This window comes from Mytilus californianus, unplaced genomic scaffold, assembly GCF_021869535.1.
Source record: "Mytilus californianus isolate M0D057914Y unplaced genomic scaffold, xbMytCali1.0.p SCAF_18, whole genome shotgun sequence".
NCBI classification, from domain to species: domain Eukaryota; kingdom Metazoa; phylum Mollusca; class Bivalvia; order Mytilida; family Mytilidae; genus Mytilus; species Mytilus californianus.
In genome coordinates this window covers 8,605,565-8,631,976 of record NW_026262666.1, presented here as the reverse complement: position 1 = coordinate 8,631,976, position 26,412 = coordinate 8,605,565, and the positions used below count along the sequence as shown (strand labels likewise).

At 30.8% G+C, this 26,412-nt stretch overlaps 1 protein-coding gene across 1 annotated transcript in view; it reads left to right on the top strand.

The window, feature by feature from the left end:
• Window positions 1-26,412, top strand: part of LOC127726636 (zonadhesin-like) — a 150,983-nt gene that overhangs the window by 19,234 nt on the left and 105,337 nt on the right. Inside the window, exons 8-13 of the mRNA XM_052234057.1 lie at window positions 561-674; window positions 1,534-1,650; window positions 3,759-3,875; window positions 4,802-4,978; window positions 5,604-5,786; window positions 7,492-7,605. Coding sequence (XP_052090017.1) covers window positions 561-674; window positions 1,534-1,650; window positions 3,759-3,875; window positions 4,802-4,978; window positions 5,604-5,786; window positions 7,492-7,605 — 822 coding nt within the window. The remainder of the gene's footprint in view (window positions 1-560; window positions 675-1,533; window positions 1,651-3,758; window positions 3,876-4,801; window positions 4,979-5,603; window positions 5,787-7,491; window positions 7,606-26,412) is intronic.

Genomic DNA, 26,412 nt, shown 5'->3' with positions numbered 1-26,412 from the left:
TAAGTAACAGAAGAAACTAAGCAAAATGAAAATAATCAACATAGATCAACAAAGGACTACTAGCAGTTAGTACTGATAAAAACAATGTTTAAAGATTTTACTTCTGTGTTTATTCAAAGGATCAATAAGTTTGCAATGCCTGTATTTAAATTTACAGGCTTTATAAACACCATCACCCTAAAATTAAGGATGTGATATCCCGTTTTCGATAATATCTCTACATAAAACATGTACCGCCAAACTTTTTTTCCCAAATCTTTGTATTTATGAAAGAATTTGGCAAAGGTTTTAATTAATTTGTAGTAAAAATATTCCTGACTTAATAATTTACCAGATATACATAACTTACATTCATTGAAATTTTAAATTGGACTGCAGACACTGGCATGGCGTACAAGTTGTGCAATACCCATACCAAAAGAAGGGACCAAAAGGAATATCACTGTCCAAAAAGGGAAGTTCTTAAAACAGTTGCATGATTAATGTAGATCCGTAGACTAATAGATTGGCCATTTATTTTTTCTTTTGGTAGAATACTAAAAGGGACATTTATTTTTCAGATATTGATGAATGTGAACCTAATCCATGTAAAAATAGTGGCACATGTAAGGACGAAATAAATGGATATAAATGTACCTGCCCTAATGGGTATACTGGAACTAACTGTGAGAGTGGTAAGCGAGATTATCATTTTTTTCCACACAGAAAAAGAAAAGAAAAAAAAGAGATTGAATATGGAAATCTGCTATTTTTCAGGAAGAACGTTTTTTTTACAAATATGCTTTTGCGATGTGACATTGTCAGAAAAATACATTAATCATATTTTTACTGTTTATTTTGTCAGTCCATTTATCAGTCTTATCATGGTTTGGATTGTCCGTTATTCCATTGATCTGACCAGATTGGACTTGACTTGAGTTATTACATAATAGAGGATACTATATAGTTGTATTTACAGGAATTACATGTATGTCTTTCGGTTTGGAACAACAACAAAAAAAATCAAATGGCATATGTCATCTTGTGTATCTCGCATTTGACATAAACATGTCAATTTACAATTCAAAGTATTTACGACTGATAGATAGCGAACACGTGCAATTGGATTTTTCTAGGTCTGTTTGATTTTATATGATAGGTTGAAACAATATGTTAATTAAAGTTTTTACCTGTATAAGAATTAGTTTTTGGGGATCGAATCACTTGCAAATGAATAATTCATCAGCGATGCTTCTTAGCTTATTTTGACAAAATTGAACCAAACTGGCTGCTAAAAGCGAATTATTCTTTCACTTTTTCACTTTCATTAATTATTGAACAAAACATATCATATTTTAATTTTTTTTATATCTCGTAGCTAATGCCCCTTTAAAGAGCAGGCAAAACTATTTTCGTCAGAAACATTTAAATCAAATTCTGATTAGTACGCCACTTAACAAATGTCAGTGTAACACAGTTCTCACTTTGGCGTAATCAATATTGATTACGCACTTAGGTTTAATATTTTGTTTAATTAGTTATGTCTACTTTCAGAAATTCATGGCTGTGGCTCTGATAATCCTTGTACAAATGGAGGCACCTGTAAAGATTCTGTCAATGGGTATTCCTGTTTATGTCCAACAGGATTTGCTGGGAAAAACTGTCAAATAAGTAAGCCTTAATCAAATATCTATCATGTTTATCGGGATATATATGCAGAAATATTAATTACAGAAAACTCAAAATCAGCCACAATACAATGGTGCAATAGACATTAAACTAAGTAAAATAAATACCACAACAGTATCCATATTTATAAGACTTTGAAGTCTGCAATTTCATATTTTATAAAAATGCCAAAAGTCGTTAGATTATACGCTTTTTTTTTAGATTTGAATAACCTTCTAAAAGAACAAACTTCTGATTATTTCAAAACTTACATTTATTTCAATGGAAATGGATTAAAAAATCAGTATCTGAAAACGAATATTTTTTTGTTGAGTTATGACAGTCCAATCCAACTTTATGGTTCCGACGACATTGCATACTCAGTTCATAATTTGTGACAGAAATGACGACATTATTATATGTTAAGTGAACTCAGGAAAAGATTATTTGGGCCTATTAACCCACAGATTTCTTTAAATGCAAGAAACAGTTATTAACCACATTTTGTGAAGGATTGGGAAGAAAATGTAAGTTTAAGGGAAATAGTCGTAACACAATATGACAATGACGTTATTTAACTGACGTCATAAGGGATATGTTTCAAATTTTTTGCAAAATATATTATGTTTTCAAATAAATTTTATTTAAATTAATATAGAGCACAAGCGTATCCTAAAACATCTTTTGACCTGTAAAAAGGTAAACACAAATTACAACTGTATTGATAATATATTTTTGTGCATGATCATCCAAAATTCAAGATTTGGCGTTTTTTTTTTAATTCTTACTGTGATTTCTGTCATTTTATGGATGCACAACCCATGAAAAGGGTATAGCATTATCCTAAAATGCAACATTTTATTTAAGTGAGTAGATTCAACTTTGATTCCTGAAATAAGAGACAATTTGAAATACATTTGCTTTAAGGACCAATTAATCTTAAACCGTACAATTCCCTCTGTTAATTGAGGGTCCAATGCAACATGAATTTTGGTCATTTTTTTGTGAACAGTCCTGTGTAACATTAATAGTTTATAAAATTATGTTGATTTATTTGTATCCAGGTACAAATCGTAAATTATAGTTTCTTGATGCCAATAATAATATAATTATAGACCATATAACGGTGATTGAAACTATATCAACAAAAACATTATTATACTGAGGCCACAGCGAGTCGAATTTTATAGCCACTCAAAACATAAAATGTCCATCAAACACATCTTACAAAGTTTACTTGAGTTTACATTAGTACGGATTATAAACTGTAATCATGTAACGTTATATTAAGATAAATACACAATTTGAACAGTAGAACAACTCTTAAATACAGATTCACTTTGAAATGACGAACTTAAAAATCGTTTTTAAAAAAAGAAACCTCACATTGCTATTAAGGAAATTTATATATTTTATTATAAGCTTTTGAGTATAAAAATAAAGAGATGTGGTATGATTGCCAATAAGCCAACCATCCACCAAAATGAAATGATGAGGATGGAAACAAATTTAGGACACTGTACTGCCTTGATAAATGAGAAAAACCCATACCGTTAAGTAAGCAATGAAAATCACTGGTGTACAAAAAAATCAAAGAAGACTATTGTTCTGATTATGTTAAAAGCCAACGAAAAATACTTATCTGATTGGTACAAAGCATACATAAAAATCGTACCATAAAGAAAATGAAAAAAACCCAGCAAAATGAAGCGACTTAATGGTACTCCAAGATACTGAACGCCAATTCCAACTATCAAATAAACCATAATTTCCCAGTCTTAAATTCTCATCAGTATCCATTCACTGCTTTACGTATAAAGACTTCATAAAAAGTCAGTGAAAAGCTGGATTTGTGAAATACCAAATAATTTGATTTAGAAGTTCAAGCCATCATAATTGTTTAATAGGAAGCGTCAACGTTATTATTTTTTTAAGTAACATAAAACACTTCTATGTATCATCATATTTGATCAAATGCTAAATAACTTCTTTATATGAAATCACTATTTTTAGTAAATTTGTGTAGTAATACCAATTTTTATTCGTATTCTAGATATCAATCTCTCAAATTTATATGGCTTGATAATATGTCTTAAAAATATCTGCTTTAGACATTGATGACTGTGGCTACATTAATCCTTGTAAGAATGGAGGCACTTGTAATGACGAGGTTAACGGATACACATGTTCATGTGCTACAGGATTTTACGGCAAGACATGCCGAGCAAGTAAGTCAAAGACGTTTTACAAAAGTGATTGGTTCAATCAATGAACTATCCAGCATTTGACAAATATAAACAATTAATACATGCAAACTATTCAACATGCAGTATATGTATTAAATCCATATACAGTCACCTTAAGATCATCGGGTATCAGCTTAACATAGTAGAGTTTCAACCTTTGTGTTGCTATAATAACATACTAGTTATCTATAAATCATAATAACTAAACTAAACACATGTTTTATATCGTCTATAAAACTAACTTTTAAATAATTAAAATCGATAAATGTATTAATTGCTTTTGGCATGTCTCATTTAATCTTATGATGTTGATAATGACGATGATGATGGATGGCTGCTTAACGTCCAGCGGCAAATTAGTATACATATTTAGGACGAAAACATGTTAATGTAATATGAATATTAACACTGCTTTGTACTAGACCGACACAATGAGTCGGATTTGTAACGTGCTAGTTCACAAAGTTCAACAGTCCGCAGGAAGATATGTCACCTTATTCGGACACATTATTCTGACTCCGAGCCGACCAGTCTTTGCTCTTACACCTTAATGTCACATGCTTAGCCGACAAGCAGCAAATACCAATTTTAAAGTATTTGGTTTGATCCGGTCGGGGTTCGAACCCACGACCTCCCGCCCTCGAAGCGAACACACTACCACGACACCACCGAGGCGAACACGCTAAAACGAGACCACCAAGGCGGTTTTTAATCTTATTATGTGTTCAATGCCTATTAAAATACTGCAACTAAATAAAAATACAACCAATGATGCTGTATATAAGAATGCTTTATAGTACATTCATGCATGTTGTGTTTATTCAAACCTAGATTGCCAGTGTTCAGATAACCAGTGAAACAAAATCAAAGTGTTATTTCTATAATGGGATAACTATCTCTTTCTACAGAAATTCCATGCAGAGAACCAGACAGTGTAATGGATGCAACAACAACTTTAGATACACTTGAAGTTGGTGGTACTGTAACATATGTTTGTGACTTTGGTTATTTAATGTCGAGTGGAGACTCTATTTTAACATGTAGAATAGGACCTTTTTGGGAAGGAACTCTACCGACATGTTCAGGTAAGTGATAGTTGTTTTCAAATGGTATCAGTTGAATTATTGTAGGGCCTGTTAAGCTGATAGGGGTTTAGATTCTCGCTTTTTGATAAAGCCCGACAATGACCTTCCGGTGTTCACCGCTATGATCCTATCTTGATTCAAACTTGGGTGTGGAGTAGTGATAACATTGATCAGTAACGGTAACAACTTTACTGCGTCAGAGTTGCATTTCAACAATTTATATTTTTTCAGTGATGCTCGATGCAAAAGTATTTGCAAATCGAAAACCTAAAACAACCGTTAAAAAGCTGATAAATCCGAAAAGGACCTAACACGTAGCCAAATCCGGACAAGTAATCAGAGTTGTTATGAGGACATACATTCCTTAAATCAAAATCTGATTACAAAAACTCAAGAAGGTTACACATGGTTGCAAGTATCTATTAACTTGAAACAAAGAAAGAAAAAAAAACGCAATGGATAGACTCTGTATTTGTATGATATTGTTTGACAAATAAATGATCAATTGATTATGATATATACCGTTTATCACAAATTTGACGAAGTTGGAGTCATCAACATGTAAAGGCATTTTACTGTGATAGTATCGAACAAACATTAATCTTACAAACAAATTATATTCCAGTTATTAGATGCAAGATTACAGGATTAGATAAATACACTATTCCGTCAACGACTAGTGATGTTCCACCTACCACACAAGTTTCATTCACATGTACAATTGGCTACAAGTTACCAAACGGAGATTCAGGTCAAAGGGAATGTAAATTAGGGGGTAGATGGACTGCACCTCTACCAGCATGTGAGGGTAAGTAATTTAAGGCGACAGTAGTTTACCAATGTAAAAATATCGTCAATCGATTAAAAAGACACAAGTCAAGGTAACATGCAAAAACTGAGACAATCGTATGAACTCAAAAAGGGGCGAGACCAGGTTTGCCGACACGGTTAGCGTCTCCTACTAAGCAATCATCGCCCGTCATGCGAATCCACTCTCAATCGACATTTCATAGTCGGGAACAGGGGACATAAATGATAACATTACAAATCAGATGACTACTTGTATCTAAAAATCTCAAACCGCGAAAACATGGCCCTAGCGAATTAAAACACCAACATATCGTATTGGTCAACCAAATCATAATGTCCGTAAATCTATTGTAGTGTTCATAGAATTCGTTCTTCATCTTAACTTGATGGAACAGTTTTAGTGTAAGGTACACACCCTGTTAAGTCTGTATAGTGTCATTATTCACATTATAACGTGCAAACCGAATATGTTTACGCCATACGACAGATCAGAGAGTAGGTTACTGCTTACAAATGGGAAGTTGACAATTAGTAAATTGAAATCAGCACGTTTGCTATAGATTCTTGTTTGAAGCCGTCCATCTATTTTAATATCGTGGAAAAGATCAATATATGAACATGATGAAGCAATCTTTCTACGTTCGATATTAACCTTAACATTGACTTAACTGGGATGAATGAGATATAAGTTCTCATTGAAATTTGGGTTATTGAGATGTAGACATTGACTTAACTGGGATGAATGAGATATAAATTCTCATTGAAATTTAAGTTATTGAGATGTAGACATTGACTTAACTTGGATGAATGAGATATAAGTTCTCATTGAAATTTGGGTTATTTAGTGACAGGACATCAATTTACCAGAACGTGAAATTAAAAACTTTGCAAGATGATTTTCTTTTTATCTACGAAAAGGTTCTGTATGAATTATGCTTCATATTGGTACAAAAACAAATCTACCAGTAGTGGTGCACAATTAGTACCCGTTGAAAATAACGACTGTTTGCTGTTGTATCAATTTTGCAATCTCAACAAGTATATTGTGGATCAAAGTCAAGTAGTTTGATGATATCATCTTTGGTGTTTCCGTTGTTGGAAAATGTGTTGTTCTTCACAAAGTAAGATTTTTTTTGACCCGGAACAAGGAATTTTTGTCTACGCTTTCCTGATAAGTAGAAACCTCTATGTTCAATGAGGCAATGGAGTCGATCTTTTAATTACGCATAGGAATGTAAATCGTAGAAAATCCAAAGGCTATGAAATCACCATAAAACTATGCAAGATTTTTAATGAAGATTTTTGAGTATATTGACAAAATTGTAAGAATCTTATTGACACCGCAGACTGCATATACCTTATCACGTTATTTCTGAAGGCTGTCATTTTTTCTGTTATAACAATGATGGCAAGAACTATAGAAAGATGTTTAGTCGAAAATCTTGACGATCTTGTTATACATTTCGTTTTTGATAATAATTCTTTTTAAGTTAAAGTATCCAGTGTACATATGGGAAATTTTATCAACTTCATTTTGTAGAGAAGGACGTATTAGTAATTTTATTAAAATCTCCTCTTTCGTGAATGCTGTCAACTCAGAATAATCTTCCTTTGCATATAATATAAGAAGTAAGAGATTGTGGACGCTTTATTTTCTCTTATTGACAAAATGTGGGTTTAAACATGCTGTATACATATTTCAGATATAGATGAGTGTCTGTCAAATCCATGCAAGCACGGCGCTGAATGTAAAGATAAAGTGAACGATTACAGCTGCACGTGTCCCCTAGGTTACAAAGGAAAGAACTGTGAAATAGGTAAAACGTCAGATTAAAAAAAGCAGTTTCTCAGTGTAAAAAATATTTTAACGTTGGAAATCAGCCTTTAAAAAAAAAAGAAATACAAATGGTACTAAAGGGGGCAACAAAACCAATATTTCGAAGAAAAACAGCCAACACCTTTAACTTGTAGACTTTCAAAGATAGTAATTGCTTAGGTGTAACTGTCTTCATTTGTTATCCGTTTCATTTTAGATATAGATGATTGTCATTTACATCAATGCAAGAATGGAGCCAAATGTAAAGATAAAGTTAATGGCTACATGTGTATATGTCCAGCTGGTTACAAAGGAAAGCGATGTGAAATAGGTACATTTGTGGAGTTTTGTCGTCTTCCGATATATAAGTTAAACGTTTAGGACATTTTCATATTTCGACAATACATGTCTATTCATTGATTCTAGTGGCCACCATGTATTAAACAAAATCAAAACCTTATAGAAACGTTGTAAGGTTACAAACCAAATATGACCTAAAATATAGCCAAATACGATCAAGGAATACGAGTTTTGCTTGAGGGAGATATATTCCTTAATTTAGTATTTGTATAATTTAAACCTTTTTGACACAAAAAGTAACTCGAAAATATTAAATATCATGTGAAAATAAATTTAAACGATTCAATTGTATATTATGGAAACTCAAAACTTTAAGAATATCTTGTGCAATATTATGCTTTTTAACTTATCCCTCAGTTATGGGTGTTTATTTAAATTACATACAGGTCGATGTTAAGTATTTGAGAATTTGAAACTTTTTTTGTCTCTTTCCATAAAAAAATGATTACAAAATAAGTATTCAGCTTTGTTGTATTTTTGTAAACTGTAATATCCGAAATTTTTGACATGCGGTATTCACATTTCAGATATAAATGAATGTCTGCCAAATCCATGCAAGCATGGCGCTGAATGTAAAGATAAAGTGAACGGTTACAGCTGCACGTGTCCCCCAGGTTACAAAGGAAAAAACTGTGAAATAGGTATGCTGTCAGATTAGAACAACATTTTTTTATTTAAATATATGATTTAAGTGTTGGAAATCTGTTTTCTTAGAAAAAATATGAAAAACAAGGCAGAAGAGACTAAGGGGGCAACAAAACTCATATTTCGAAGACAAACAACCAAAAATTTTAACTTTTAGTCTTTCAAAGATTGTAATTGCTTAGGGGTAACTGTCTTCATTTGTTATCGGTTTCATTTTAGATATAGATGATTGTCGTCTACATCAATGCAAGAATGGAGCCAAATGTAAAGATAAAGTTAATGGCTACATGTGTATATGTCCAGCTGGTTACAAAGGAAAGCGATGTGAAATAGGTACATTTTTGGAGTTTTGTCGTCTTCCGATATATAAGTTAAACGTTTAGGATATTTTCATATTTCGACAATACATGTCTATTCATTGATTCTAGTGGCTACCATATATAAAACAAAATGAAAACCTAATAGAAACGTTGAAAAGCTACTCAAACCAAATATGACATAAAATAAAGCCAAATCCGATTAAGAAATACAAGTTTTGCTTGAGGGAGATACATTCCTTAATCTAGTATTTGTATAATTTAAACCTTTTTGAAACAAAAAGTAACTGGAAAATATTAAATATCATATAGAAATAAATTTAAACGATTCAATGGTATATTATGGAAACTCAAAACTTTAAGAGTATCTTGTGCAATATTATTCTTTTTAACTTATCCTTCGGTCATGGGTGTCTTATAAATGACGTACAGGTCGATGTTAAGTATTTGAGAATTTGAAACTTTTTTGTCTCTTTCTATAAAAAAAATGATTACAAAATAAGTATTCAGCTTTGTTGTATTTTTGTAAACTGTAATATTTGAAATTTTTGACATGCGGTATTCACATTTTAGATATAAATGAATGTCTACCAAATCCATGCAAGCATGGCGCTGAATGTAAAGATAAAGTGAACGGTTACAGCTGCACGTGTCCCCCAGGTTACAAAGGAAAAAACTGTGAAATAGGTATGCTGTCAGATTAGAATAAAATTTCTTTATTTAAATATATGATTTAAGTGTTGGAAATCTGTTTTCTTAGAAAAAATATGTAAAACAAGGCAGAAGAGACTAAGGGGGCAACAAAACCCATATTTTGAAGACTAACAACCAAAACTTTTAACTTTTAGACTTTCAAAGATAGTTATTGCTTAGTTGTAACTGTCTTCATTTGTTATCCGTTTCATTTTAGATAAAGATGATTGTCGTCTACATCAATGCAAGAATGGAGCCAAATGTAAAGATAAAGTTAATGGCTACATGTGTATATGTCCAGCTGGTTACAAAGGAAAGCGATGTGAAATAGGTACATTTTTGGAGTGTTGTCTTCCGATATATAAGTTAAACGTTTAGGACATTTTCATATTTCGACAATAAATGTCTATTCATTAATTCTAGTGGCCACCATATATTAAACAAAACCAAAACCTTATAGAAACGTTAAAGAGCTAATCAAACCAAATATGACCTAAAATATAGCAAAATCCGATCAAAGAATACGAGTTTTGCTTAAGGGAGATATATTCCTTAATTAAGTATTTGGATAATTTAAACCTTTTTGACACAAAAGTAACTGGAAAATATTAAATATCATATGAAAATAGATTTAATCGATTCAGTTGTATATTTTGGAAACTCAAAACTTTTAAGAGTATCTTGTGCAAAGTAAAATCACAAAAATACTGAACTCCGAGGACAATTCTAAAAGGAAAGTCCCTAATCAAATGGCAAAATCAAAAGCTCAAACACATCAAAAGAATGGATAAATACTGTCATATTCCTGAGCAATATTATGCTTTTTAACTTATGCTTCGGTCATGGTAGTCTAGTAAATGACGTACAGGTCGATATTAAGTATTTGAGAATTTGAAACTTTTTCGTCTCTTTCTATAAAAAAATGATTACAAAATAAGTATTCAGCTTTGTTGTATTGTTGTAAACTGTAATATGTGGAATATTTGACATGCGGTATTCATATTTCAGATATAAATGAATGTCTACCAAATCCATGCAAGCATGGCGCTGAATGTAAAGATAAAGTGAACGGTTACAGTTGCACGTGTCCCCCAGGTTACAAAGGAAAAAACTGTGAAATAGGTATGCTGCCAGATTAGAATAAAATTTCTTTATTTAAATATATGATTTAAGTGTTGGAAATCTGTTTTCTTAGAAAAAATATGAAAAACAAGGCAGAAGAGACTAAGGGGGCAACAAAACCCATATTTCGAAGACAAACAGCCAAAACTTTTAACTTTTAGACTTTCAAAGATAGAAATTGCTTAGGTGTAACTGTCTTCATTTGTTATCCGTTTCATTTTAGATATAGATGATTGTCGTCTACATCAATGCAAGAATGGAGCCAAATGTAAAGATAAAGTTAATGGCTACATGTGTATATGTCCAGCTGGTTACAAAGGAAAGCGATGTGAAATAGGTACATTTTTGGAGTGTTGTCTTCCGATATATAAGTTAAACGTTTAGGACATTTTCATATTTCGACAATAAATATCTATTCATTGATTCTAGTGGCCACCATATATTTAACAAAATCAAAACCTAATAGAAACATTGAAAAGCTTACAAACCAAATATGACATTACATATAGCCAAATCCGATCAAGGAATACGAGTTTTGCTGGTGGGAGATATATTCCTTAATTTAGTATTTGTATAATTTAAACCTTTTTGACACACAAAGAAACTGGAAAATATTAAATATCATATGAAAATAAATTTAAACGATTCAATTGTATATTATGGAAACTCAAAACTTTAAGAATATCTTGTGCAATAGTATGCTTTTTAACTTATCCTTCGGTCACGGGTGTCTAGTAAATGACGTACAGGTCGATGTTAAGTATTTTAGAATTTGAAACTTTTTTTGCCTCTTTCTATAAAAAAATGATTACAAAATAAGTATTCAGCTGTGTTGTATTTTTGTAAACTGTAATATCTGAAATATTTGACATGCAGTATTCACATTTCAGATATAAATGAATGTCTACCAAATCCATGCAAGCATGGCGCTGCATGTAAAGATAAAGTGAACGGTTACAGCTGCACGTGTCCCCCAGGTTACAAAGGAAAAAACTGTGGAATAGGTATGCTGTCAGATTAGAATAAAATTTCTTGATTTAAATATATGATTTAAGTGTTGGAAATCTGTTTTCTTAGAAAAAATATGAAAAGCAAGGCAGAAGAGACTAAGGGGGCAACAACACCCATATTTCGAAGACAAACAACCAAAACTTTTAACTTTTAGACTTTCAAAGATAGTTATTGCTTAGTTGTAACTGTCTTTATTTGTTATCCGTTTCATTTTAGATATAGATGATTGTCGTTTACATCAATGCAAGAATGGAGCCAAATGTAAAGATAAAGTTAATGGCTACATGTGTATATGTCTAGCTGGTTACAAAGGAAAGCGATGTGAAATAGGTACATTTTTGGAGTTTTGTCGTCTTCCGATATATAAGTTAAACGTTTAGGACATTTTCATATTTCGACAATAAATGTCTATTCATTAATTCTAGTGGCCACAATATATTAAACAAAATCAAAACCTAATAGAAACGTTAAAAAGCTAATCAAACCAAATATGACCTAAAATATAGCCAAATCCGATCAAGGAATAGGAGTTTTGCTTGAGGGAGATATATTACATAATTAAGTATTTGTATAATTTAAACCTTTTTGACACAAAATGTAACTGGAAAATATTAAATATCATATGAAAATAGATTTAAACGATTCAGTTGTATATTATGGAAACTCAAAACTTTAAGAGTATCTTGTGCAAAAAGTAAAATCACAAAAATACTGAACTCCGACGAAAATTCTAAAAGGAAAGTCCCTAATCAAATGGCAAAATCAAAAGCTCAAACACATCAAAAGAATGGATAACAACTGTCATATTCCTGAGCAATATTATGCTTTTTAACTTATGCTTCGGTCATGGTAGTCTAGTAAATGACGTACAGGTCGATGTTAAGTATTTGAGAATTTGAAACTTTTTTGTCTCTTTCTATAAAAAAATGATTACAAAATAAGTATTCAGCTTTGTTGTATTTTTGTAAACTGTAATATGTGAAATACTTGACATGCGGTATTCATATTTCAGATATAAATGAATGTCTACCAAATCCATGCAAGCATGGCGCTGAATGTAAAGATAAAGTGAACGGTTACAGCTGCACGTGTCCCCCAGGTTACAAAGGAAAAAACTGTGAAATAGGTATGCTGTCAGATTAGAATAAAATTTCTTTATTTGAAAATATGATTGAAATGTTGGAAATCAGTTTTCTTAAAAAAAAATATGTAAAACAAGGCAGAAGAGACTAAGGGGGCAACAAAACCCATATTTCGAAGACAAACAGCCAAAACTTTATATTTTAGACTTTTTTTGATAGTAATTGCTCAGGGGTAACTGTCTTCATTTGTTATCCGTTTCATTTTAGATATAGATGATTGTCGTCTACATCAATGCAAGAATGGAGCCAAATGTAAAGATAAAGTTAATGGCTACATGTGTATATGTCCAGCTGGTTACAAAGGAAAGCGATGTGAAATAGGTACATTTTTGTAGTGTTGTCTTCCGATATATAAGTTAAACGTTTAGGACATTTTCATATTTCGACAATAAATGTCTATTCATTGATTCTAGTGGCCAAAATATATTAAACACAATCAAAACCTAATAGAAATGTTGAAAAGCTAATCAAACTAAATATGACATAAAATATAGCCAAATCTGATCAAGGAATACGAGTTTCGCTTGAAAGAGATTTATTCCTTAATTTAGTATTTGTATGATTTCAACCTTTTTGACACCAAAAGTAACTCGAAAATATCAATTATCATATGAAAATAGATTTAAACGATTCAATTGTATATTATGGAAACTCAAAACTTTAAGAGTATCTTGTGCAATATTATGCTTTTTGACTTATCCTTCGGTCACGGGTGTCTAGTAAATGACGTACAGGTCGATGTTAAGTATTTCAGAATTTGAAATTTTTTTTGGCTCTTTCTATAAAAACATTATTACAAAATAAGTATTCAGCTTTGTTGTATTTTTGTAAACTGTAATATCTGAAATATGTGACATGTGGTATTCATATTTCAGATATAAATGAATGTCTACCAAATCCATGCAAGCATGGCGCTGAATGTAAAGATAAAGTGAACGGTTACAGCTGCACGTGTCCCCCAGGTTACAAAGGAAAAAACTGTGAAAAAGGTATGCTGCCAGATTAGAATAAAATTTCTTTATTTAAATATATGATTCAAGTGTTGGAAATCTGTTTTCTTAGAAAAAATATTAAAAACAAGGCAGAAGAGACTAAGGGGGCAACAAAACCCACATTTCGAAGACAAACAGTCAAAACTTTTAACTTTTAGACTTTCAAAGGTAGTTATTGCTTAGGTGTAACTGTCCTCATTTGTTATCCGTTTCATTTTAGATATAGATGATTGTCGTCTACATCAATGCAAGAATGGAGCCAAATGTAAAGATAAAGTTAATGGCTACATTTGTATATGTCCAGCTGGTTACAAAGGAAAGCGATGTGAAATAGGTACATTTTTGGAGTTTTGTCGTCTTTCGATATATAAGTTAAACGTTTAGGACATTTTCATATTTCGATAATAAATGTCTATTCATTGATTCTAGTGGCCACCATATATTAAACAAAACCAAAACCTAATAGAAACGTTTTTAAAGCTTACAAACCAAATATGACCTTACATATAGCCAAATCCGATCAAGGAATACGAGTTTTGCTTGAGGGAGATATATTACTCAATTTAGTATTTGTATAATTTCATCTTTTTTGACACAAAAAGTAACTCGAAAATATTAAATATCATATAAAAATAGATTTAAACGAATCAATTGTATATGATGGGAACTCAATACTTTAAGAGTATCTTGTGCAAAATTATGCTTTTTAACTTATGCTTCGGTCATGGGAGTCTAGTAAATGACGTACAGGTCGATGTTAAGTATTCGAAAATTTTAAACTATTTTTGCCTCTTTCTATGAAAACATTATTACAAAATTAGTATTCAGCTGTGTTGTATTTTTGTAAACTGTAATATCTGAAATATTTGACATGCGGTATTTATATTTCAGAAATAAATGAATGTCTACCAAATCCATGCAAGCATGGCGCTGAATGTAAAGATAAAGTGAACGGTTACAGCTGCAAGTGTCCCCCAGGTTACAAAGGAAAAAACTGTGAAATAGGTATGCTGCCAGATTAGAATAAAATGTCTTTATTTAAATAAATGTTTTAAGTGTTGGAAATCTGTTTTCTTAGAAAAATATGTAAAACAAGGCAGAAGAGACTAAGGGGGCAACAAAACCCATATTTCGAAGACAAACAACCAAAACTTTTAACTTTTAGACTTTCAAAGATAGTTATTGCTTAGTTGTAACTGTCTTCATTTGTTATCCGTTTCATTTTAGATATAGATGATTGTCGTCTACATCAATGCAAGAATGGAGCCAAATGTAAAGATAAAGTTAATGGCTACATGTGTATATGTCCAGCTGGTTACAAAGGAAAGCGATGTGAAATAGGTACTTTTTTGGAGTGTTGTGGTCCGATATATAAGTTAAACGTTTAGGACATTTTCATATTTCGACAATAAATGTCTATTCATTGATTCTAGTGGCCACCATATATTGAACAAAATCAAAACCTAATAGAAACATTGAAAAGCTTACAAACCAAAAATGACTGAAAATATAGCCAAATCCGATCAAGGAATACGATTTTTGCTAGTGGGGGATATATTCCTTAATTTAGTATTTGTATAATTTAAACCTTTTTGACACACAAAGAAACTGGAAAATATTTAATATCATATGAAAATAGATTTAAACGATTCAGTTGTATATTATGGAAACTCAAAACTTTAAGAGTATCTTGTGCAAAAAGTAAAATCACAAAAATACTGAACTCCGTCGAAAATTCTAAAAGGAAAGTCCCTAATCAAATGGCAAAATCAAAAGCTCAAACACATCAAAAGAATGGATAACAACTGTCATATTCCTGAGCAATATTATGCTTTTTAACTTATGCTTCGGTCATGGTAGTCTAGTAAATGACGTACAGGTCGATGTTAAGTATTTGAGAATTTGAAACTTTTTTGTCTCTTTCTATAAAAAAATGATTACAAAATAAGTATTCAGCTTTGTTGTATTTTTGTAAACTGTAATATGTGAAATATTTGACATGCGGTATTAATATTTCAGATATAAATGAATGTCTACCAAATCCATGCAAGCATGGCGCTGAATGTAAAGATAAAGTGAACGGTTACAGCTGCACGTGTCCCCCAGGTTACAAAGGAAAAAACTGTGAAATAGGTATACTGTCAGTTTAAAATAAAATTTCTTTATTTTTATATATGATTTAAGTGTTGGAAATCTGTTTTCATAGAAAAAATATATAAAACAAGGCAGAAGAGACTAAGGGGGCAACAAAACCCATATTTCGAAGACAAACAACCAAAACTTTTAACTTTTAGAATTTCAAAGATAATTATTGCTTAGTTGTAACTGTCTTCATTTGTTATCCGTTTCATTTTAGATATAGATGATTGTCGTCTACATCAATGCAAGAATGGAGCCAAATGTAAAGATAAAGTTAATGGCTACATGTGTATATGTCCAGCTGGTTACAAAGGAAAGCGATGTGAAATAGGTACATTTTTGGAGTTTTGTCGTCTTCCGATATATAAGTTAAACGTTTAGGACATTTTCATATTTCGACAATAAATGTCTATTCATTGATTCTAGTGGCCACAATATATTAAACAAAATCAAAACCTTATAGAAACGTTCAAAAGCTTACAAACCAAATATGACATAAATATAGCCAAATATGATCAAGGAATACGAGTTTTGCTTGTAAAAGATTTATTCCTTAATTTATTATTTGTATGATTTAAACCTTTTTGACACCAAAAGTAACTCGAAAATATCAAATATCATATGAAAATAGATTTAAACGATTCAATTGTATATTATGGAAACTCAAAACTTTAAGAGTATCTTGTGCAATATTATGCTTTTTAACTTATCCTTCGGTCACGGGTGTCTAGTAAATGACGTACAGGTCGATGTTAAGTATTTCAGAATTTGAAACTTGCCTTGTTCTATAAAAAAATCATTACAAAATAAGTATTCAGCTTTGTTGTATTTTTGTAAACTGTTATATCTGAAATAATTGACATGCAGTGTTCATATTTCAGATATAAATGAATGTCTACCAAATCCATGCAAGCATGGCGCTGAATGTAAAGATAAAGTGAACGGTTACAGCTGCACGTGTCCCCCAGGTTACAAAGGAAAAAACTGTGAAATAGGTATGCTGCCAGATTATAATAAAATGTCTTTATTTAAATAAATGTTTTAAGTGTTGGAAATCTGTTTTCTTAGAAAAATATGTAAAACAAGGCAGAAGAGACTAAGGGGGCAACAAAACCCATATTTCGAAGACAAACAACCAAAACTTTTAACTTTTAGACTTTCAAAGATAGTTATTGCTTAGTTGTAACTGTCTTCATTTGTTATCCGTTTCATTTTAGATATAGATGATTGTCGTCTACATCAATGCAAGAATGGAGCCAAATGTAAAGATAAAGTTAATGGCTACATGTGTATATGTCCAGCTGGTTACAAAGGAAAGCGATGTGAAATAGGTACTTTTTTGGAGTGTTGTCGTCCGATATATAAGTTAAACGTTTAGGACATTTTCATATTTCGACAATAAATGTCTATTCATTGATTCTAGTGGCCACCATATATTGAACAAAATCAAAACCTAATAGAAACATTGAAAAGCTTACAAACCAGATATGACTGAAAATATAGCCAAATCCGATCAAGGAATACGATTTTTGCTAGTGGGGGATATATTCCTTAATTTAGTATTTGTATAATTTAAACCTTTTTGACACACAAAGAAACTGGAAAATATTTAATATCATATGAAAATAGATTTAAACGATTCAGTTGTATATTATGGAAACTCAAAACTTTAAGAGTATCTTGTGCAAAAAGTAAAATCACAAAAATACTGAACTCCGTCGAAAATTCTAAAAGGAAAGTCCTTAATCAAATGGCAAAATCAAAAGCTCAAACACATCAAAAGAATGGATAACAACTGTCATATTCCTGAGCAATATTATGCTTTTTAACTTATGCTTCGGTCATGGTAGTCTAGTAAATGACGTACAGGTCGATGTTAAGTATTTGAGAATTTGAAACTTTTTTGTCTCTTTCTATAAAAAAATGATTACAAAATAAGTATTCAGCTTTGTTGTATTTTTGTAAACTGTAATATGTGAAATATTTGACATGCGGTATTAATATTTCAGATATAAATGAATGTCTACCAAATCCATGCAAGCATGGCGCTGAATGTAAAGATAAAGTGAACGGTTACAGCTGCACGTGTCCCCCAGGTTACAAAGGAAAAAACTGTGAAATAGGTATACTGTCAGTTTAAAATAAAATTTCTTTATTTTTATATATGATTTAAGTGTTGGAAATCTGTTTTCATAGAAAAAATATATAAAACAAGGCAGAAGAGACTAAGGGGGCAACAAAACCCATATTTCGAAGACAAACAACCAAAACTTTTAACTTTTAGAATTTCAAAGATAATTATTGCTTAGTTGTAACTGTCTTCATTTGTTATCCGTTTCATTTTAGATATAGATGATTGTCGTCTACATCAATGCAAGAATGGAGCCAAATGTAAAGATAAAGTTAATGGCTACATGTGTATATGTCCAGCTGGTTACAAAGGAAAGCGATGTGAAATAGGTACATTTTTGGAGTTTTGTCGTCTTCCGATATATAAGTTAAACGTTTAGGACATTTTCATATTTCGACAATAAATGTCTATTCATTGATTCTAGTGGCCACAATATATTAAACAAAATCAAAACCTTATAGAAACGTTCAAAAGCTTACAAACCAAATATGACATAAATATAGCCAAATATGATCAAGGAATACGAGTTTTGCTTGTAAAAGATTTATTCCTTAATTTATTATTTGTATGATTTAAACCTTTTTGACACCAAAAGTAACTCGAAAATATCAAATATCATATGAAAATAGATTTAAACGATTCAATTGTATATTATGGAAACTCAAAACTTTAAGAGTATCTTGTGCAATATTATGCTTTTTAACTTATCCTTCGGTCACGGGTGTCTAGTAAATGACGTACAGGTCGATGTTAAGTATTTCAGAATTTGAAACTTGCCTTGTTCTATAAAAAAATCATTACAAAATAAGTATTCAGCTTTGTTGTATTTTTGTAAACTGTTATATCTGAAATAATTGACATGCAGTGTTCATATTTCAGATATAAATGAATGTCTACCAAATCCATGCAAGCATGGCGCTGAATGTAAAGATAAAGTGAACGGTTACAGCTGCACGTGTCCCCCAGGTTACAAAGGAAAAAACTGTGAAATAGGTATACTGTCAGATTAAAATAAAATTTCTTTATTTTTATATATGATTTAAGTGTTGGAAATCTGTTTTCTTAGAAAAAATATATAAAACAAGGCAGAAGAGACTAAGGGGGCAACAAAACCCATATTTCGAAGACAAACAACCAAAACTTTTAACTTTTAGAATTTCAAAGGTAATTATTGCTTAGTTGTAACTGTCTTCATTTGTTATCCGTTTCATTTTAGATATAAATGATTGTCGTCTACATCAATGCAAGAATGGAGCCAAATGTAAAGATAAAGTTAATGGCTACATGTGTATATGTCCAGCTGGTTATAAAGGAAAGCGATGTGAAATAGGTACATTTTTGGAGTTTTGTCGTCTTCCGATATATAAGTTAAACGTTTAGGACATTTTCATATTTTGACAATAAATGTCTATTCATTGATTCTAGTGGCCACAATATATTAAACAAAATCAAAACCTTATAGAAACGTTCAAAAGCTTACAAACCAAATATGACATAAATATAGCCAAACCTGATCAAGGAATACGAGTTTTGCTTGTAAAAGATTTATTCCTTGATTTATTATTTGTATGATTTAAACCTTTTTGACACCAAAAGTAACTCGAAAATATCAAATATCATATGAAAATAGATTTAAACGATTCAATTGTATATTATGGAAACTCAAAACTTTAAGAGTATCTTGTGTAATATTATGCTTTTTGACTTATCCTTCGGTCACGGGTGTCTAGTAAATGACGTACAGGTCGATGTTAAGTATTTCAGAATTTGAAACTTGCCTTGTTCTATAAAAAAATCATTACAAAATAAGTATTCAGCTTTGTTGTATTTTTGTAAACTGTAATATCTGAAATAATTGACATGCAGTGTTCATATTTCAGATATAAATGAATGTCTACCAAATCCATGCAAGCATGGCGCTGAATGTAAAGATAAAGTGAACGGTTACAGCTGCACGTGTCCCCCAGGTTACAAAGGAAAAAACTGTGAAATAGGTATACTGTCAGATTAAAATAAAATTTCTTTATTTTTATATATGATTTAAGTGTTGGAAATCTGTTTTCTTAGAAAAAATATATAAAACAAGGCAGAAGAGACTAAGGGGGCAACAAAACCCATATTTCGAAGACAAACAACCAAAACTTTTAACTTTTAGAATTTCAAAGATAATTATTGCTTAGTTGTAACTGTCTTCATTTGTTATCCGTTTCATTTTAGATATAGATGATTGTCGTCTACATCAATGCAAGAATGGAGCCAAATGTAAAGATAAAGTTAATGGCTACATGTGTATATGTCCAGCTGGTTACAAAGGAAAGCGATGTGAAATAGGTACATTTTTGGAGTTTTGTCGTCTTCCGATATATAAGTTAAACGTTTAGGACATTTTCATATTTCGACAATAAATGTCTATTCATTGATTCTAGTGGCCACAATATATTAAACAAAATCAAAACCTTATAGAAACGTTCAAAAGCTTACAAACCAAATATGACATAAATATAGCCAAATCTGATCAAGGAATACGAGTTTTGCTTGTAAAAGATTTATTCCTTAATTTATTATTTGTATGATTTAAACCTTTTTGACACCAAAAGTAATTTGAAAATATCAAATATCATATGAAAATAGATTTAAACGATTCAATTGTATATTATGGAAACTCAAAACTTTAAGAGTATCTTGTGCAATATTATGCTTTTTAACTTATCCTTCGGTCACGGGTGTCTAGTAAATGACGTACAGGTCGATGTTAAGTATTTCAGAATTTGAAACTTGCCTTGTTCTATAAAAAAATCATTACAAAATAAGTATTCAGCTTTGTTGTATTTTTGTAAACTGTAATATCTGAAATAATTGACATGCAGTGTTCATATTTCAGATATAAATGAATGTCTACCAAATCCATGCAAGCATGGCGCTGAATGTAAAGATAAAGTGAACGGTTACAGCTGCACGTGTCCCCCAGGTTACAAAGGAAAAAACTGTGAAATAGGTATACTGTCAGATTAAAATAAAATTTCTTTATTTTTATATATGATTTAAGTGTTGGAAATCTGTTTTCTTAGAAAAAATATATAAAACAAGGCAGAAGAGACTAAGGGGGCAACAAAACCCATATTTCAAAGACAAACAACCAAAACTTTTAACTTTTAGAATTTCAAAGGTAATTATTGCTTAGTTGTAACTGTCTTCATTTGTTATCCGTTTCATTTTAGATATAGATGATTGTCGTCTACATCAATGCAAGAATGGAGCCAAATGTAAAGATAAAGTTAATGGCTACATGTGTATATGTCCAGCTGGTTACAAAGGAAAGCGATGTGAAATAGGTACATTTTTGGAGTTTTGTCGTCTTCCGATATATAAGTTAAACGTTTAGGACATTTTCATATTTCGACAATAAATGTCTATTCATTGATTCTAGTGGCCACAATATATTAAACAAAATCAAAACTTTATAGAAACGTTCAAAAGCTTACAAACCAAATATGACATAAATATAGCCAAATCTGATCAAGGAATACGAGTTTTGCTTGTAAAAGATTTATTCCTTAATTTATTATTTGTATGATTTAAACCTTTTTGACACCAAAAGTAATTTGAAAATATCAAATATCATATGAAAATAGATTTAAACGATTCAATTGTATATTATGGAAACTCAAAACTTTAAGAGTATCTTGTGCAATATTATGCTTTTTAACTTATCCTTCGGTCACGGGTGTCTAGTAAATGACGTACAGGTCGATGTTAAGTATTTCAGAATTTAAAACTTGCCTTGTTCTATAAAAAAATCATTACAAAATAAGTATTCAGCTTTGTTGTATTTTTGTAAACTGTAATATCTGAAATAATTGACATGCAGTGTTCATATTTCAGATATAAATGAATGTCTACCAAATCCATGCAAGCATGGCGCTGAATGTAAAGATAAAGTGAACGGTTACAGCTGCACGTGTCCCCCAGGTTACAAAGGAAAAAACTGTGAAATAGGTATACTGTCAGATTAAAATAAAATTTCTTTATTTTTATATATGATTTAAGTGTTGGAAATCTGTTTTCTTAGAAAAAATATATAAAACAAGGCAGAAGAGACTAAGGGGGCAACAAAACCCATATTTCGAAGACAAACAACCAAAACTTTTAACTTTTAGAATTTCAAAGGTAATTATTGCTTAGTTGTAACTGTCTTCATTTGTTATCCGTTTCATTTTAGATATAGATGATTGTCGTCTACATCAATGCAAGAATGGAGCCAAATGTAAAGATAAAGTTAATGGCTACATGTGTATATGTCCAGCTGGTTACAAAGGAAAGCGATGTGAAATAGGTACATTTTTGGAGTTTTGTCGTCTTCCGATATATAAGTTAAACGTTTAGGACATTTTCATATTTCGACAATAAATGTCTATTCATTGATTCTAGTGGCCACAATATATTAAACAAAATCAAAACCTTATAGAAACGTTCAAAAGCTTACAAACCAAATATGACATAAATATAGCCAAATCTGATCAAGGAATACGAGTTTTGCTTGTAAAAGATTTATTCCTTAATTTATTATTTGTATGATTTAAACCTTTTTGACACCAAAAGTAATTTGAAAATATCAAATATCATATGAAAATAGATTTAAACGATTCAATTGTATATTATGGAAACTCAAAACTTTAAGAGTATCTTGTGCAATATTATGCTTTTTAACTTATCCTTCGGTCACGGGTGTCTAGTAAATGACGTACAGGTCGATGTTAAGTATTTCAGAATTTGAAACTTGCCTTGTTCTATAAAAAAATCATAACAAAATAAGTATTCAGCTTTGTTGTATTTTTGTAAACTGTTATATCTGAAATAATTGACATGCAGTGTTCATATTTCAGATATAAATGAATGTCTACCAAATCCATGCAAGCATGGCGCTGAATGTAAAGATAAAGTGAACGGTTACAGCTGCGCGTGTCCCCCAGGTTACAAAGGAAAAAACTGTGAAATAGGTATACTGTCAGATTAAAATAAAATTTCTTTATTTTTATATATGATTTAAGTGTTGGAAATCTGTTTTCTTAGAAAAAATATATAAAACAAGGCAGAAGAGACTAAGGGGGCAACAAAACCCATATTTCGAAGACAAACAACCAAAACTTTTAACTTTTAGAATTTCAAAGGTAATTATTGCTTAGTTGTAACTGTCTTCATTTGTTATCCGTTTCATTTTAGATATAAATGATTGTCGTCTACATCAATGCAAGAATGGAGCCAAATGTAAAGATAAAGTTAATGGCTACATGTGTATATGTCCAGCTGGTTACAAAGGAAAGCGATGTGAAATAGGTACATTTTTGGAGTTTTGTCGTCTTCCGATATATAAGTTAAACGTTTAGGACATTTTCATATTTTGACAATAAATGTCTATTCATTGATTATAGTGGCCACAATATATTAAACAAAATCAAAACCTTATAGAAACGTTCAAAAGCTTACAAACCAAATATGACATAAATATAGCCAAACCTGATCAAGGAATACGAGTTTTGCTTGTAAAAGATTTATTCCTTGATTTATTATTTGTATGATTTAAACCTTTTTGACACCAAAAGTAACTCGAAAATATCAAATATCATATGAAAATAGATTTAAACGATTCAATTGTATATTATGGAAACTCAAAACTTTAAGAGTATCTTGTGCAATATTATGCTTTTTAACTTATCCTTCGGTCACGGGTGTCTAGTAAATGACGTACAGGTCGATGTTAAGTATTTCAGAATTTGAAACTTGCCTTGTTCTATAAAAAAATCATAACAAAATAAGTATTCAGCTTTGTTGTATTTTTGTAAACTGTTATATCTGAAATAATTGACATGCAGTGTTCATATTTCAGATATAAATGAATGTCTACCAAATCCATGCAAGCATGGCGCTGAATGTAAAGATAAAGTGAACGGTTACAGCTGCGCGTGTCCCCCAGGTTACAAAGGAAAAAACTGTGAAATAGGTATACTGTCAGATTAAAATAAAATTTCTTTATTTTTATATATGATTTAAGTGTTGGAAATCTGTTTTCTTAGAAAAAATATATAAAACAAGGCAGAAGAGACTAAGGGGGCAACAAAACCCATATTTCGAAGACAAACAACCAAAACTTTTAACTTTTAGAATTTCAAAGGTAATTATTGCTTAGTTGTAACTGTCTTCATTTGTTATCCGTTTCATTTTAGATATAAATGATTGTCGTCTACATCAATGCAAGAATGGAGCCAAATGTAAAGATAAAGTTAATGGCTACATGTGTATATGTCCAGCTGGTTACAAAGGAAAGCGATGTGAAATAGGTACATTTTTGGAGTTTTGTCGTCTTCCGATATATAAGTTAAACGTTTAGGACATTTTCATATTTTGACAATAAATGTCTATTCATTGATTATAGTGGCCACAATATATTAAACAAAATCAAAACCTTATAGAAACGTTCAAAAGCTTACAAACCAAATATGACATAAATATAGCCAAACCTGATCAAGGAATACGAGTTTTGCTTGTAAAAGATTTATTCCTTGATTTATTATTTGTATGATTTAAACCTTTTTGACACCAAAAGTAACTCGAAAATATCAAATATCATATGAAAATAGATTTAAACGATTCAATTGTATATTATGGAAACTCAAAACTTTAAGAGTATCTTGTGCAATATTATGCTTTTTAACTTATCCTTCGGTCACGGGTGTCTAGTAAATGACGTACAGGTCGATGTTAAGTATTTCAGAATTTGAAACTTGCCTTGTTCTATAAAAAAATCATTACAAAATAAGTATTCAGCTTTGTTGTATTTTTGTAAACTGTAATATCTGAAATAATTGACATGCAGTGTTCATATTTCAGATATAAATGAATGTCTACCAAATCCATGCAAGCATGGCGCTGAATGTAAAGATAAAGTGAACGGTTACAGCTGCACGTGTCCCCCAGGTTACAAAGGAAAAAACTGTGAAATAGGTATACTGTCAGATTAAAATAAAATTTCTTTATTTTTATATATGATTTAAGTGTTGGAAATCTGTTTTCTTAGAAAAAATATATAAAACAAGGCAGAAGAGACTAAGGGGGCAACAAAACCCATATTTCGAAGACAAACAACCAAAACTTTTAACTTTTAGAATTTCAAAGATAATTATTGCTTAGTTGTAACTGTCTTCATTTGTTATCCGTTTCATTTTAGATATAGATGATTGTCGTCTACATCAATGCAAGAATGGAGCCAAATGTAAAGATAAAGTTAATGGATACATGTGTATATGTCCAGCTGGTTACAAAGGAAAGCGATGTGAAATAGGTACATTTTTGGAGTTTTGTCGTCTTCCGATATATAAGTTAAACGTTTAGGACATTTTCATATTTCGACAATAAATGTCTATTCATTGATTCTAGTGGCCACAATATATTAAACAAAATCAAAACCTTATAGAAACGTTCAAAAGCTTACAAACCAAATATGACATAAATATAGCCAAATCTGATCAAGGAATACGAGTTTTGCTTGTAAAAGATTTATTCCTTGATTTATTATTTGTATGATTTAAACCTTTTTGACACCAAAAGTAACTCGAAAATATCAAATATCATATGAAAATAGATTTAAACGATTCAATTGTATATTATGGAAACTCAAAACTTTAAGAGTATCTTGTGCAATATTATGCTTTTTAACTTATCCTTCGGTCACGGGTGTCTAGTAAATGACGTACAGGTCGATGTTAAGTATTTCAGAATTTGAAACTTGCCTTGTTCTATAAAAAAATCATTACAAAATAAGTATTCAGCTTTGTTGTATTTTTGTAAACTGTAATATCTGAAATAATTGACATGCAGTGTTCATATTTCAGATATAAATGAATGTCTACCAAATCCATGCAAGCATGGCGCTGAATGTAAAGATAAAGTGAACGGTTACAGCTGCACGTGTCCCCCAGGTTACAAAGGAAAAAACTGTGAAATAGGTATACTGTCAGATTAAAATAAAATTTCTTTATTTTTATATATGATTTAAGTGTTGGAAATCTGTTTTCTTAGAAAAAATATATAAAACAAGGCAGAAGAGACTAAGGGGGCAACAAAACCCATATTTCGAAGACAAACAACCAAAACTTTTAACTTTTAGAATTTCAAAGATAATTATTGCTTAGTTGTAACTGTCTTCATTTGTTATCCGTTTCATTTTAGATATAGATGATTGTCGTCTACATCAATGCAAGA